The sequence below is a fragment of the Talpa occidentalis genome, unplaced genomic scaffold, assembly GCF_014898055.3.
Source record: "Talpa occidentalis isolate TD23 unplaced genomic scaffold, MPIMG_talOcc4v2.1 talOcc4.7, whole genome shotgun sequence".
NCBI lineage: Eukaryota > Metazoa > Chordata > Mammalia > Eulipotyphla > Talpidae > Talpa > Talpa occidentalis.
The window spans coordinates 53,278,493-53,295,689 of record NW_023605083.1 but is presented as its reverse complement, the minus strand read 5'-3'; the positions used below and the strand labels follow the sequence as shown (position 1 = coordinate 53,295,689).

Sequence of the window (17,197 nt, the reverse complement as noted above, 5' to 3'; positions counted from 1 at the left end):
ATGCTGTGCAGTGACATGCCATTTTTTTTTGGGGGGGGGGTGTGGGGGGTGGTTGGCAGTCTATGAGGGCTTCCATAGTGGAGAAAGTAACTGTCGAATGTTTGCTATAGCACCTTTATTTCTTCAAGATTCAGTCTCCAGCTCAGTTTTCCATATACCTAGCCAGACTGGTACAGACCAGGGCCACATCAGTCAATAGTTGTTCGAAGCACCCATTCATTAAGAGAGGTTTCAAGAGACAGGAAATGGAAATGTAGAAATTCCTCTAGAATTTGGATCAAGCAAGTTTAGCCAGACTTTGCAATATGTTATGAAAGGATTATCTGAATTCACATTCAGGTAATGTTACTAAGCCTTAAATGGTTATCCTTTGGTCTTACAGGAGACATTTCTAACTATTACATAGTTAGGGAAGAAGCACTGTAGAAACAAACAATATTTAGCTACAAACCTGGGCTTTAGTCCCGTTCCTGCTAGTGTCTTGCCATAAAACCTTAATCTGTGAATAAATTATTTCTTAAATGGGATGCTATTTAAAAATCCTAGGAATTCCCATCTACTGGGAAGACTATGTCCTGTACCCACTAGACACATGGTTAAAGCAAACAGACCATGTAATGATATGGAAAGTGCTTAATGCATTGTAAATTTATAATCAGCATAAAAATCCTGTAGTACAAATGCACAGAAATACTTTCTGTTGTGGGATTATTTATAAGGTTTTTCTAAGGTTTAATGAAAAAAGTCTAAATGATAGAAATTTGGGAAGTCAGATATAATCCCTTATTCCTGTTTGCTCCTTCACAGTGCACTCATATTATTTTAAACTGCAAGATCACTAGGAAAATGGCTCAGGAATTAGTAGGTACTTGGACCAGGTTCCACAGAAACAAACTTTAATCTACATCTAATTCCATGTTTAGTTTTACCCAATCTAACTACTTCTAGTTCTACTTTCACATGTCACTCACTATATATGACCTTTGAAGAACGTTTCAGAGACAAGAGGAAATGACCAGATACTTTAAGGTAATAGTTCCCAAATTTGTCTGCACATTGCCATCAGCCATCACCTGGGGAACCTTAAGAACTACTGATGTCTGTCCCCCAGAGATTGTGGTTTGATTAAAACCCAAACTTTATAGGTACCCAAGTGACTTCTGTTCAAACAAACTGGGGAACTACCACTCTCAGTACTTTTTAGTAACTACTATCTTAAAACACTACAGTGAAAAATATGTTGAAGAGGAAATTTCAAATGGAGCTAAGTACACCCTCAGTAAGAAATCACTCATTTTAAAACAGATTGAGATGATAAATCATGAAATACCAAAGTTTAAAAAACATATTTTAGTTTTATTTCAGCCATGTTGGGTTATCCATGAATTGTGAAAAGGTACGCTACTTGGTAATAAACCCATCAGTTCTACAGACTACTATGTAAGCTTGCCCGCTCGTGTCTTACATCTCAAATCAGTTACCTTTGTGCCTTAAGGAAAACTTGCAAAAAAGTTGTATCTGTCACATATATAAACAGCCTAGGTTCATCGTCACATTATTGTCATTAGGGAATATTTGCGTTTTTGGGGGCAATTACGGTAATCAATGCCACATTCTTTACTGTCCTCCTTCCCTTTGTTTCCTTTAATAAGAAAAAGGATACTACAAGAAAGCAAGCATTCAAACCATCAAAAAAATAAGAAATTATTCTTAACACAAGGGGGGGAAATAACCCTTAGGCCTGTAGGGCACAGAACTGCTGGAACACAGCCAAGATATGAGGGTCTAATTCAGCAGTGAAGAGCAGGTTCTCCAAGGTCACCATGTACTGCTGGATTATTTGGTGATGCTGTGGACACAGAAAAGGAGGAGCTTAGATCAGGAAAAAAGAACACAGTCTTGCAGAGCATTTCCCCTGGTAGTTCACCCACACTGTAGATGATGGTAAAGGGAGATGGAGAGGGTTCTGGAGTGGTTCTACTGCTAGGATGGACCGCCGCCTGAAAAGCCTCAGCATTAGCGGGCAACGAGAAACACGAGATGTTTGGTAACTTCAGTTCTGAACAGCTTTATGTAAATAAAATTGATGATGCAAGGCAGCTGTGGTAGTACTTGCTGTTGTACTATGTCAGATCAGATCTGGGTCTCCTGTAGTAGCTCAGATAGGAGTGGTAACTTAAAGTATTCTGGAATTATTTCCTTTTTTTTGGTTACAGCCTTAAGAATTTTTTGCAAGAGAAAATAAGACAATTAACCAGTGAGCTATCAAGTTAAGTTCTTTCACAAAATAAACATAAACCTCATTTTTGTTTCTTTTACAAAAGTTCATCTATCTTACTAATAGTCATTTGTTGAGCTTAAGTGGGATGAACTGTCAAGAAATGAGTTCACCTTTCCTACTTGCACCTATATAGCATTTGAAATAATCAGGTACCTATCTCTTGACGGCTGTTAAAATTCTTAATTGGCAATAACTAAAAAATGTAGGGAATTCTATTTGGAGTCTGGCAATACTTTGATTTATTTATACAAGCACTGGGTACAGTCAGAAGCGCAGGAGGGTGAGAGAATTCACCAGAGCAGGCAGAAGGACCGAAGTACACTGCTGAGGGGAGCAGTGGGCGGCAGGAGGGGTCTGCGAGCCATGTGGGACCCTCCTCCGTGAGCAGCCGGGGATTGAACCGGTGCTGCAGAGGCCGCAGGTAGCTTCACAACCCAGTGCTCAACCGCTGCGCCACCAGGGAGACCCATGGCAATACTTTCATGACTACTAAAAAAGTGATTACACTCAGGACTCTCATTTGTTCTGTTTTAGTGTCTGAAGATAGAATTAGTTCCACTCCTATAAAGACTTCACAAAACTCAAGATTTTAAGGACCTTTATAAATCCAATTACTGTATCGTTTTTTTTCCCTCTACCTTTTATACCTTGGCGCTCTAGTAAAGAGATTGGCAGTTGAGACTCCGAATATAGAGCCAATTTAAGACTATACTGATGAGCAAATAGGAACAAATAGATATGAACTAAAGGGCTTATAGGTACTATATAACCTGACAAATTTGATCCATTTGAAAACAATGGGGTTTATTTTCTAATAAGATCAAAGTTTCCCACAAACCTGTAAGAAGATCTGTTGGAGCCTCTCTATACAGTTCTTATACCATGGTGTTAACACAGTGGTCCCGTCAGTTTCACATCGTACTAAGTGCTCGGTCAAGATCATGATGAAACGCTGCGGGGGAAAAGAGGTACAGAGGTGTTAGAAGAAAATCACATATTGACTGAGACCTCTAAGATACTATTTGTCCTGACCCTTTTGAGGCCTAACACTGGTAAGCCTAGGACAAGTAGACCAGTGATAAATGTGAATTGTACATCGTTTCTGGCAATTCATGAAAATGACTTCATGCACAAAAAAATGGATTTAAAGATGCAACAAGTTAATGTTCCATGACATCGAGTTAAAAAAAAAAGCAAAAACGAAGAACTGAGGTTGCTTTGTTAAAAGGCTTATTCCAGCTGGAAACTTCAAGTAGGTTAAAGAGCCTCCCTCCCGCGGGCTTCCCTGATAGCCTAGGGGTTAAGGCTCAGTGCTACTGACAGTCATGGTCTGAGTTCGATTCCCCAGCCAGGGAACTGACCCACATATGGCGCAGCAGGCCCTTCCTTTCTGGCCTCTGCTCCCCTCAGTGGTGTCTTTCAGTAAACCTGTCTTGTCTGTTACCCCACTGTCTCTTTGCTCCTTCCCCTCCCCCTTCCTCCCCTCCCCCACTTTCCTTACTCCCTCCCCCCCACCCCATACAAGGAATTCTTTCTGAACAGTAAGGAAAAATGACAATATGCCCAGGATAGAATGACAGTAACACAGAATTTGGGATGTGTATACAGTATGGTTACTCTCAAGTAGCAAATTTTCTTTTACATAGCAATGTCCTCCAAGTTAGGATATCAAGATACCTGAAATATGACAAGGAAGAGGTTCTTTTGTTCACTCTGAGCAGATTCCACTCTTTCTTGTAGCCTTTCTATTTGTTCCTCAAGAGCCCCATCCTTCCTGTCACTGCTTCTGTCATCATCATCACTTCGCTATAAAAAGATTAGAATTCCAGAGTATTACACCTCACCAAGTAAGGGGAGTGAACATGTGTACGCTACAGTGGAAGTGCTCCACCGCCAGGTGCATGTGCATTCGCCACAAGTTCCATGGGTACTTAACCTAGGCCATGGAATTTTCATGGCACTTGCTCTGATGGTGGTGGTTGCAATAAAGCAGAAATGTCACCCTTATTACAAATAGCCATTCAGGGAGGAAACGAATGTCACATTTTTCCTTCATTCAAAATGAAACCAGTTTTGAGCTTCATGAACAATGTATACTGGATTCCTGTCATTCCTCACAGCTATGCTTTATGAAATTGCGGGAACTGAGTGGGTGAGTGCTGAACTGCTGCCCTTGGGGAGGCGCCCAGGGCTAGCTAGGTCCTTGGGAGCCTTGACACAACATTTTTTGTCAGTGAGCAGTATGTAACCTCGTGTTTCTATTTAAAATATCTTAGTGAATATGTCTTACAAATAATTTTATACAGCTCTACTTTTGGATATCGGGGACACTTGTATGATGATGTCCATTCATGAACATGCATGCTTGGCTGACGGCACGGTAATTCATGCCTAAATGAAGTTTATCTACAAATGTTACTTTCTCCATCAGGCACGTTCATAGCCTTCTTGTGCTTGGGAACACAAGTCAGCACTTCAGTTCTATTCTTTAGGGCTATCTTAAACAGTAAAATTCCCAGCAAAATGTCCAGCAAAAATATGAAAATAAAAGGTAGAGGATATGAAAAACATGGGAATAAGTATATCACAAAAAGGAGTGTTTTTTTACAGCATGAGAGCTGAAACATGAAGGCAGAATATTGCCTGCCTCAGCTGGAAACATACTCACCGGACAAATCAAACTTTTTTCTGCTCTGTGCAAGCCTATGGATGAGCTGGCAAGTGCTGTGAGTACTGATCCTGAGGTTGCAAATAGGGCTGATGGCAGATTCTCATAAATGTCAACAAAGTAGATGACCAATGGAAAAAACAGCTTTTTAAGTCGTCATTACTATTTGACTAGTAGCAATCTTTCATCCCTAAGGGCCACAGGGAAGAGCTGGGCATACCCTTATGCAGCTGAAGGACCACATGTAGTACTTTAGGAATGGTGACAGCTGACATGTAACAATTCAAAGTGAACTTGTTCAAGACGCTGGGCTCAGTACACCTACGTTAAGCGTTACAATTCCCTTCTAGCTCACCTGAAGAACTTACAACATTCACTTCAATCTCCTTGATATTTTTTTTTTTTTTTAGGGCAGAAGAAAAACAAGACAAGACACACTATTTAATAAATAAGAGATAGGGATAGGCTAGGCTGAGCAGTTGGAGGACTTTCCCAGGCAACAAGGGGCAGAGCCAGAACCTGACTCCAGGTGTGTTACATAGTAAAGTTCTTTTAAGCCAGAAGGGAGGGCTTACCAAACCTCAAAGCTTATTTGATGCCCCCCCCCCACCATGATAGTCTCTTCTATTTTAAGCAAATTATCAATCCACTGTTTTCAAAGAACTGTTTTTACCTCTCAGAACCACTATGGGCACTGCCTTAAGGCAACTACATACATGTCCATCTTTTCCTAATTCCACAGTAAGGCAAGGCTCTACAGAGCCTGTCCAATAGCTCTTTGAGAAGGGGGAAATGTCACATTAAATCTTTGTTGCCCATTACAAAAATCTCTAGCCACTAGACTATTTGATCACTTAGAGTAACTAAGGAACTGAATTTTAAATGACTTAAAGGTATATATGTGGCTACCAGTCACCACATTGGATACCCTATCTGCAGACCAGTATAGCAGGAGAAAAAGCCTAGAGCTTGACAGACCTGAATCAGATCCTAGCTCTGTCAATGGCCATGTAATCTGGAGCAAGCCAATGTTTATCTTCTCAGTTTAAACACATAAACAATGGTGATGACACTATTTACCTTGCATTATTTTTGGAGTGTGTTTGCATAAATGTATGTCTGTATGGAGTCTGACTCAACTTGCTATATAGGTCATGGAAGTCTTTAAACTTGTTTTTCTATTTTGGTAAATATAGTCATGATGTATACTAGGGTTATTCTAAATCACAGAACACAATCAGCTCACCGCTTACCCACCCTGCAGACCCTACCCCCTCCATGGCTATAAATGGGAAATCTCACTGGCCACGCCACCCCCCCACACCCCACCCCACCCCACCCCCGGTAGTGCAGCATGGTAAACATCAGCAATTATTTTCCCTCCTTCCCCTCTTGCACGAGGAACCCTTACATAGAAATACAAGTGCCCTTTCTCCTCTGCGGGGGAGGGTGAACATGCAGCTGATCCAAAGATGTAAACGAAGGTGTGAGGCTTCCTAATAAGCAGGTTCACCATGCAAACTATGTAGAAGTGGAGATGTATAAAGTGCTGTCAACTGCTCTGTAGTTTGACCTCAGAAAAAGATACCACCAAAGTAATGAATTTTGAATAGTCTCAAAAATTGGTGGTAAGCCTTCTCTGATCACTTACAAATTAACCCAAGACTTACCCGTTTGTGTTGCCTTGCAAGTTTTTCTTTAGCTTCTTCTAGTTCTTTCTGGATCTTCAGAACGTGTTTGTTCATCTTACGAATGGTGGAATGCAAGATTTCCCAAACAAACAATCTTAAAGTAATATGGTATATATACGTTATACTGTGCTTATAGAAAATAAGAACTCACAACTTTTACAATCCATTTATTCTTAAGGTTTGATATGGCCTTCTACTCTTTGGGCATAATTAGTCATTTTTTCCTTCGGTAACACTTTATTCATCCCCTTCTAGACTCACATAGAAGGTATGTGTATATAACCATTGAAATGAAATGGCAAACCAGAAAAAACACTAAAATTAGTGGGGGAGGGGGGAAAAAGACTCCCCTCCCCTTCTCTCCTCCGCCCCTAATTTTTAACACTAGCATTGGAATTTCTTGTAACCTAATTTGAGGCTCATTTCACATGCATTATACTGTTTAATTAGCATATACTCAAACCTTAAGAAACTAATTAGCTATAATAGCTATCAACTTCTGGGCTTTAAGAAGATGTATATTTAGATGTAAACTTCCTTATCAGCAAATTGTTCAAGTACCAGAATCACCTTTGTAGGTGCTTTAAAATGTTACATAAACACTTTATATTTTTGAAGTAGCTTCTTAACGACTTTCCTGTCTATAAACTAGGTCTCCTAGCCACAGGATATGGGGAGGATAATGACAGTTTAAGGGGAAGGTAATAAAACAATCTGTTTATAATACTGAAAAGTCTAGAATGTTGGCAGGAAGGATATAAGAACAGAATACTTAAACTCTGGAAGGAGTGAACAAGTTTTGCAGAGTTCGAAATACTTAAGTTTGGGCCTCCCCTGGTGGCGCAGTGGTTGAGCGCTGGGTTGCTAGGCTGCCCGCAGCCTCTGCAGCGTCAGTTCGATCCCTGGCCACTGGCGAGGGTCCCACACACACAAAAAAAAAACCACACAAAAAAAACCCACCAAACCAAAGCAAAAACTCAAGTATGGACAATAATGGAGCCCCTCTAGGGAGGTGTTGTGAGGATTAAATGAGTTACAAATGCTATCACTAAGGATAATGGCCAATATACCTAAGTAGGTGGCCAGTTTTCCAAGAGTTTGCAAATCTGAGTCTTTTTTGTTGCCTTTATTTGTGAATACCAACTTGGCTGCTATAACTGTAGGATACACCTTTTGGCCTAAGAATTCAGTTTATTTCAGTCCAACATCCTCTGCCAACAACAGATATAATGCAGAGTATAAAGGCTATGACGGGTTTTTCTGTCTCTGCAAGTAATTTTCCTTTGTTTCTTGTTTTTCGTCAACTCCTGCTATCCCTGTCCTGATTAGTTATAAAGCCTGTGACTTCAACTTCATGAATAAGAATTAAACTCAATGAGAGTCTCTTTCCTTTAGGAGGGCTAGGTCTAGATCTTTTGAATTAAAACCAGGATTTTTTATGATTGAAATGAGACTTCCCTCCGTACCTAAGGAGATATCCAGATGCCCACCAAGCTTTCCCAACCCCTTCAAAGTGTGTACTTAGTCCACAGTGATTTTCTAAGTTCCACTGGAGTTGGAACTCTCCCCGACATACCACTTTTGTCTAAGTGGGACCCTTACACACAGCCTGAGCTTTTCTACCAGTAGTCTGAACCCTTTAACAGCATTTCTACTTGACTGGTTGAGTCCTGATTCAATGTTTAAGTACATGTCCCTAAGGAACACTGCAAGCTGACTGGCTGTGTGTTTCCAATGCCGGGGAATCTTTGCCAAGATCAATTCTACAAGATCGGACCATCAATGTTCTATCAACTTGGTCGACCAGAATTTGGTGTTTATGTATGAAAGGCCAAATTTAAACCAATTCTTAGAGAATAGTACCTAATAAAGTCACGAGATAATTCTGAAGAGAAGATCCAATTTGCTACTGCAGCGCAATCAACAATCTGTGTACGAATCATCTTATCCACTAGTACAGCAATCATCTGCAATGACAAGAAGTTAATTAACAAGGTAAAGCACACTTATATATATATATAGGTCACAATATTCCCTTTGCTATAAAAATAAAATAGGGCTGTGAAATTCATTTTCATTAGTTAGGGAACCAATTAACCATTATGTCTTACGATTTATTGTGCCCTCTGGTTTTGCTAGTTACTGTAAAAATATTGTAACACCAATAAAGGTTGACTGAATGAAAAGAAAAACTCAAAATAGTAACTTAAAAAAATTTTTCAATTATATACAGAAATATACAATTTCCATTGTATACTAAAAATACTAAAATTTAAAAATATAAGCATGTTTTGTTAAAAAGTCTTAAATATGTTAAAATTTATTTCAATGCCTCTTTATAACATACGGTATGAAAACAACATGTTGAGGTTTGTGAAATCTAGAGCTTATTTGTAGAAACTGAATATATTTGATATCTATTTCCTACCCAACTGGTAGAATCTTCCAAGCAACAGGAACTCTTATTCCTTTAAAGAATGGATCAAACATCGTTACTTGCACAGATTTTAAAATTATTCTTTAGGTAGAATCAAATTTCATGTTTTATAAAGCAAAACAATGGTATATTTGCCTTATTTTTATATCTTCTTACCTGTGGATGGTTCCTCCAGACCTCAAACATAACTCTTAAAACATGTAGCTTTCCCTCATCACTTTCAGCTAGAGTTTTGAAGACTTCATGAAACCTTTTGGGAAGATGGTGTGAAAGAAACATAAACTTTCATTAAGCATTTTAATGTTTTCATAATATTTTCAATGTTACACAATTTACAGTGTGATATATATAAATGCAAAATAACCAAACATTAAAACCATTAAAGATATAAGAGATCTGATTAGGAATTTAGATTGCATGGACTTGGTCACAAAAATCTTAAGAGATTTACCTTACAGTATTGTTAACTCAGGACTACAGTTCAGTTGTACCTAATAGGTAAAGACTGAGGAGTCTTCTGCAAATACAGGTTAAGTATTCTAACTGTAAGTCCTGTAGGAAACCTGCAAATAATAGACTTGGAAGTTGCAAAGGGCTAAGGAGACCAGTTTCACTGTTTGGCTGGGGGAATATCTATACCTTTTTTTTCTGAACTGTCTGATGAGTTATAAACCTGCATTTCTAGTTGCCAACTATAGTTGGCTCTCATTTCTGCTTACCTTCCTCTAGGAAGATGCTTAGGGTGGGAACTTCTTGACTATACATATGTGACTGACCTATGGACAGTTTTTTCACCAGGTTCTCTAAAGATCTATGTGCAAAAAGTACATTTTATGTACACAAACTGTACACACTGACAGGAGCCATGGGAAACCACAAACCAAAACAGTCTATCATATTATATGATAACACTGTTACTAGGGTCTGCACATTCCAACAATTTTAGGTAAAAGTTACTATGCTATTTATATTCACAAAGCAAAGTTCAGACCTCCAAGTAAGGCTAAGTGTTCTTGTACTTACTTTGCGAGAGCGCTGAAGGAGTGGCTGAGTGATTTGGCTGCCAAATGTAGCAGAGTCTGCACAAAGACCTCTATTTTCAATGGATTAAAACTGAATCCTTCATCTGAAAAACGATTCCACAGTAAGACAGGGAAACGTTAAGTATAGGAATTCCTTGGCCCCTCACCTGGAATGCTAAACAGATAACATGCTGACATCTAAATACTAAGTCAGACTTCATACAATGTCTTTCAATACTAATTGACAATAAAACACTACTGGTTTTAAACACTCAAAATAAAAAAAACTAAACATAAAAAATCCAAACAAAATCTTAGTAATAAATAGCCTAATATACAGGTCTAACAACAACAAAAATTCCCCCCAAATGGTTACCCAGTAGTGTTTTCCTGTTTTACTGATCTCTCTTTGGGCCAGTACCATATTGTTTTATTTATTGTATTTTTAAAAAAAAATAATGTTTTAATGTATGTAAAGCAAGTTCCTCTTCATCACCTTGTCTTTATCCATTTATTGATTCAGGTACACTTATTAAATTATTTTGTCAATTCTCCCACTCTTGCCAGAAAAAAATACTAGGAGTTTTGCTTGAAATTACAAGATACATACTTACTAAGTGTTAAACATTATTATTAAAAGCTTAATTTGGAGAAAACATTCAACTTCATAATATAACATGTCTTTCTGTTCAAGAACCTCTCTAAGTACAAGCACGGAATGTGGGATCTGCATTCCAGTATATCTTCTTTTGTATTTAATGTAGCTATTTCACAGGGTGTTAGGATCTTTTTTACATAAGGGGGAAATATAGAGGTAACAACCGACAGGCTGAAGAGACCCAATGAATATATTGCTTTATGAGCATCCACTGAGATTTAAGAAAAACTCATGTGCCAGAGTTATACTTTAACCTACCCATAGTTCCACTCAAATTATTTAATTCACTTACCATCATCGTCATCCTGGTTAGGGTTTGGTACATCTTTCAGAATGCTGAAGATTTCATCATTGGTTGCTTTACTTTTAAAGGCAACAGCTAAACAAAGGGCAACAGAATGTCCAGGAAGGGAATCTAAGTACAGAACAGCAGAGAGGAAGGTCAGGTTTTGAGTCTCTTCATGCAAATAGTCAAACAACTCCTTTTCTTTCAAAATAGAATACTCTTTATCCCAACATCAATATTGATGTGTCTGAAGATACATATGAACGTGTCATTTAGTAGGTCAATGGTTTTTCACTTAAAAGAAAGTGTAAGAAATAATTCTCATTTTGATACTCTGACACTTAGGAATACAAAGCTAAGTGAAATTCAGATTACAAGGGGTTTTGTTTTTCCTCAGGTATGAGGGGAAATATGGATATAGTTCAACTATACTTTACAGTCCTTAAATCTCGAAGGCTCTTGTAAGCCAAGAAGCTGTGAATCAATGTTATTTCTCTTTCATTTTTGCCAATGCCCCCCTACCTTCTTTCCCGTGAGATAGTGGAAATTAAGTCTGACCTTGAAGAAGGGGTAGTCTGTCAAATTTAGGATATTTTTGCTTTTCTCTTTTGCTGAGTCTATACAATTGAACTACATAAGCCAGATATTCATGTGCTTTGACTCCACATGTTTTCTGTTGGGTGATACCTGTCAAGTCCCTATGTATAAACTTTGTGCTGGTATATTGTGTAAGCCATCACCAGAGCAATTGTGAAATAACTACATTAAATACATTAAATACTTTTGGGCCTCCCTGGTGGCGCAAGGGGTTAAGACGCAACCTATGAAGCTGTCCGCAGACTCTGCAGCACGAGTTCAATCCCTGGCCAGCCAGGGAGCAACCCACATGGTGCAGCAGACCTCTTCTGACTTGCCCGCTGCTCCCCACAGCAATGTACTTCAGTTGATCTGCCTGTTCTGTTCCCCACTCTGTCTCTGGTGAATCCTCCCACACACACCCCACCCAGCACCTCTGGCCTGTACCCCAGCTCTTGTATGCATAAATAAATAAATCTTTAAAAAAAAAAAAAAAGGAAAAAAAAAGAAAACCTACTTTAAGGTAGGCAAAGGTAACAAATATAGGCCACATGTGCTGTGTACTTGTCCCTAAAAAGGTGGAGAAGAAAAAAAGAATCCCCTGCCACTGAGGAGTCTACATCCAGGTGGGGAACCAAGATATTCACATAGGTAGCCAGACAGCAATACAAAACTGGCTTGCTAATTAAAAAATATTTACAAGGGGAGTTTGGGCTAGGCCCCAGAGAGAACAGGAACTGGAAACAGAAAGGGCTATCCCAAGACAGCCCCAACAAAGGCAAAGTCAAGAGCTAAGAGCACAGAAGAAGTGAAGGTCCACTGGGAAGAAATGAAACATACTCAAAATATAAAACTAAGCATAAGCTTAATTATTAGTTTCTTGGGGTGTTGTTTCCCAATTATTTTATAAGACCCAGTCAGGAACAACTGTTAAGTGCCTTAAATATTAGGGTGAGTTGTTCCTATGGGTTAAAAAAAATGCTCAATGTCCAACAAAGCTCAAGTTCTCTGATATCAAAGATAGTGTCTTATGATTTTGTGAGTCACTCTAAGACAAAATGCAAACTTGGCACTTGTAAGTGCCTCATTAAGCTTTCTCAGGAAGGCACAGTGGTTAGCAGTATGGCTGCTGGGTTAGTATACCTGGATATGAATCTGGGCTCTACCACTCAGATGAGATCTTGCCATGGCTTTTCCTTTTTTTAGTCATTTTCTCATTATAAAGTTGGTATAAACAAACAATGTATTTCTCAGAGTTGTTTTGTGGATTAAGTGACATAATAGCATAGGAAGTGTTCTTGTGTTGGGACCAAATGAGTATAGTCAAAGGCATAGGTGGAGAGCCAAGGATTGCTATGAGAAGGCAAGGGAGATGAGCAAATTTCAAGATGCAATGAACTGCTATAAAACAGAAATTGAAGACTCACAGAGGAGCTGTTTTCAGTACCATCTGAAAAATCTCTACACCTAACTACCAGTGACCACTAAAGATTAGTATCTTACATCCATTAAATGTAAAGGCAGAATGACATGCATAAACCAAAAGAGTACACTTTTGCCACCTTAAGTAACTGACTTCAGAGAATGCTTTCACTGGCACTTTAAAAAAGACATTTTTATTACTTACTGCTACTTTCATCTCCAAACTTGTAAATGCAGGTTGGGTTTGCAGGACATAGAGCTGAGAATGTAGGAGGAACAATATCTAATATACGCTGATGGTAAGACAACCTACAATACAAGTAAGAGCCTCAGAAAACATTGTTCATCAGTTTCATTCTTTGGTAATTATAACTTACCCAGAAAATCACTATTTCTAACACCCTGGACTCACTCAGCTGACAACCAAATAGTAAAAGTGGAAAACAAATCCTTTAAACTTGTCTAAGCCAGCATGCCAAAACTCAAAATTCATTGCTTTGTACTTAGGTGTGGAGTAGTGGGTTGACCAAACAGGTGGTCAAGGATGTGGGGTGGTGACAGTGGGGTTGAGGAGAGAGTCTGTGTGGTTATGAGACTGGTTATTTTGTAGCAAATAAACACAGATGCTAATGTACACCAAGTTTCTTACTGTCTAAGAAGTTACTTAAAAATTATGGAAAATAAGATGGCTGGAAAGAAAATGAGATATTAGAGGCTGAAATTGGAGGAATGCATACAGCCACACAGGCAGAAATAGCTGAAGATGTATGCATGTGTATAAATACATTCACCACCTTTGTCATCTAGAGGGCCCGGAACCAATGACACACCAATAGTAAAAGGGAACATCAATTGTCCAGATCTTGGCTTCTAGATGCCAAACTCCACTATGGAAATATGGGCTCCTTGAATAGATAAGTGATTCCAGGAGAGGGGCAAGGAAGCACAGGGTAAACCTGGACTATCTTGTGTCAGGAAGAAAAAAATGCTCAATGCATGGAGGGGGACATTAATATTTTTTTAAAGGACACAGGAGTCACAACAATTGCCCTTTTTTCAAGGAGCTCCCAATGGATAATCAGGGAAAATTGGGGCATCAAAATAAACAACAGTAATGAATTATAACCCACTGAATGCAACACAATTCCTTAGTTCCAAGTGATAAACACAGGAATTAATAAATGGGGAAGAAAAGCAAGCTCCTTCTTACAGTAGAATGTCAACTAATAAATGTAGGTGGAATAATTAATAGAAAAAGAGAGTCATCACTTGGCATTCATCATAGTTGTGTCAGGTAATAGTAGTTGTCAGTGGAGGTTAAATAAGAATCACAGAATATGAGTGTCTCCCTTTGAGTGTTAATCAATTACAAAGGGAAAAATAGCAAATTTAAGGTGAAGAAGTCTACAGACACTGACATGACCAAGGTGGTCAAGTTAACATCTCCAGTGTGGGATTCTTAAGCCTCCCAATGGGATGCAGTCAGAAGAGTACCTACAATGCGAGACGTCAGTCTGGTCATGAGGATACATCAAGCAACCCAAGAAAGTAAGGTAGGACAAAGACATGACGATAAAGAAAAAGAACTGTTCATGATTGAGGAATCTGAAAAGAATGACAAGTAAACGCTATATATTTTCCTGGAAAGGATTCTGGGCAAGAAAAGAAAAAGACCTAGTTGGGATGGTTGCAAAGTTTCAGCAGCATCTGCAGATTGTGTGATTCTATATTATTGTATCAGAACCAATGTCCTGATTTGGATGACCCTATGCTGGTCATGTAGGGGAGTGTCTTTGTTGTTTGTATATACAATGGCTTGTGAAAGGATGATGGGATGTTATATCTGTAACTTGTTTTCAAAGGGTCTAGAAAAGACTAATGTAGTGTGTGTAGGGGTGTGTGTGTCTAGAGAGAGAGGGGGAGGGAGGGAATGAGGAGTGCGCATTAGAACAAGTGTGATAAAATCTTAACAACTAGGGACTCTAGATGAACAGAACACAGAGTTCTTTGTACTAATTCTGGCAACTTTTGAAATTAAATTTGAAATTATTTCAAAGTATTTTTGATAAAAATCTTACTAGATTAATTCACATATAATCCAGTTGGCATGTCGCCGATTTTTTTCAGTTTAGATCGTCATTAAAAACTGAAAGGGAAGACAGACAGGTACCTGGATTTAAAAAGTGATATTCTGGACACACAATACAAATGCAGACAGAGAAAAAAAAAATCCTTCTCCTTCTACCCCCAAATTAGGAGACCAAAGCTAAGGAGAAAACACAAAGAACTTACCTCATACATTTTTCTAGAACTTCTCTTACAAACTTTGGCTTGGGACTTTCAGGATCTTGAGTAAGACAATCTGACCTAACGTGGAAATGCAGTTTTATAAATTACACATAATCTGCACTTACACCTAACTTATACCTAACCACAACAGTTTGCTTCTATCTGAATTATTTCATTTACATACAAATATCTAATATTTTAGACTATGAATATTGTTTTTGTGTTACAGTCTTAACTATCAATAGATGTTTTACCTTTTTTCAAAATTATGGTAGACTGTAAGGAAAGAAGGGATAAAACATAAAAACACACTTACCAATCTTCCCAGCTCCAACGGAACTGGAAGTTACTTAGATGATGAGAAAACCAGTTAATAAACCTATACAGAGGAGGGGGAGGGTATGAACAAAAAATGGTGATTGGCCAAAATTTATAACAGGAACTTACATCACCCTTCAGACAGATAAAGCCCTTTTCCAAAACTGAAAAACACATCCCACCTACAGTTTTCTTACCCTTTTCTCTGCAAATCCTGTAACTCATCCTCTACTTGAACGAACAATAATGCCCTACCTAACTCATGCCTTTCTACAGCACTATTCTGTTCAAGTGAATAACAGCTATAATATATAAAACATATGACATATAATATATGTAATATATAAAACAGGAGTGGCTGTTTTGTGCCAGGCACCTTACATATGTTTACATAATTTAATTCTCACATAATTCTAAGAAGTGTATTATTTTTACAAGTGACAATAAACAAAAAGAAAAATTAAACCACACATAAAACATTTCACAAATCGCAGTACTAGTTTCTCCTCATCAAGCCATACCCTTTTCATCGCAAACAAAATTTATCATCAAAGTAACCTTCTACCCTAAAATTACATCTGATCTCTCTAGAAAGTGGTCACTTTGGTATACTACATAATGCTGTGGAAATTATGAGTCTAATAAATATTTGCCAAATGAATGGCCTAATTGGAGGGGCTCAATACAACTGCTAATTTAGACTGGGGGAAAAAATCAGAAGTCACTCTCTTACAGCGTGTATCCATGATTTAAATCAGAGAGTCAACTCAAATTAATAGGTCAATGAAATAGGAAAGTCCTTACTGATACTTTTCAGATGTGGAATTGAAAGATCATGGATAGATTTGGAGATGTGTTCAATACCTATCCTGATCTGATCTGGGGAACTGATAGAAGACAGAATACCAGAGAATAAAGTTGACCACACAGACCTCACCCAAAAGGAGACAAAAGACATGCAGTAAAAAAGCTATAAAAATCCAATATGGTCTTTGGTATTGAGTCTTGAAGGTGTAGTTATGTAGAAGCTATTTTAGAGCAGACTATTTATAAACAAAAATAACGTTTTTATACATTACAAATCTACTGCATTAGATTGTTTCTACATAGCACTTAGCGTACAATATATTTTAACAGCTCACATACCCAATTACAGAGGGAAAAAATACAACTGTACCAAAGCACAGTTGTTTACCCAAGTAAACAATTAAACCTCAGCGCAGGCATCATTTCATATTGAAAGTTATAGTAGAAAGTGTAATGTTACATTACAATACGTATGAGTTGTATTATTATATGAATTATCAAGAAAGAAAATCAACTTGGAAATTTTTAAAAAGGTAGATGTTTTACTGATCAAATTCTTTTATAAAACACAGGGAATAAAAGCTGCTAACAATCAGTACAGAAGTAAAGCAATTACTATACCTGTCTACACATGTAGTATTCATTGTGTCCAAACGCATGTATAACATTTCAGTTGCTTGTGCAAGCTGTGAATGAGGATAAGGAAAACTACTCTCTACTTCAAAAGAAATTGTGATAGAAA

At 38.1% G+C, this 17,197-nt stretch overlaps 1 protein-coding gene across 1 annotated transcript in view; it reads right to left on the bottom strand.

The window, feature by feature from the left end:
* Positions 1-61: 61 nt before the first annotated feature.
* NCBP1 (nuclear cap binding protein subunit 1) overlaps positions 62-17,197 on the bottom strand; it is a 45,500-nt gene continuing 28,364 nt past the window's right edge. The window contains exons 12-23 of the mRNA XM_037494463.2: positions 17,077-17,141; positions 15,647-15,709; positions 15,334-15,408; positions 13,247-13,350; positions 11,050-11,172; positions 10,101-10,203; positions 9,234-9,327; positions 8,504-8,607; positions 6,620-6,734; positions 3,959-4,087; positions 3,120-3,233; positions 62-1,849 (exon numbers count right to left, since the gene is read on the bottom strand). Of these exons, the coding sequence (XP_037350360.1) occupies positions 1,736-1,849; positions 3,120-3,233; positions 3,959-4,087; positions 6,620-6,734; positions 8,504-8,607; positions 9,234-9,327; positions 10,101-10,203; positions 11,050-11,172; positions 13,247-13,350; positions 15,334-15,408; positions 15,647-15,709; positions 17,077-17,141 (1,203 nt within the window). The 3' untranslated portion in view covers positions 62-1,735. The remainder of the gene's footprint in view (positions 1,850-3,119; positions 3,234-3,958; positions 4,088-6,619; positions 6,735-8,503; positions 8,608-9,233; positions 9,328-10,100; positions 10,204-11,049; positions 11,173-13,246; positions 13,351-15,333; positions 15,409-15,646; positions 15,710-17,076; positions 17,142-17,197) is intronic.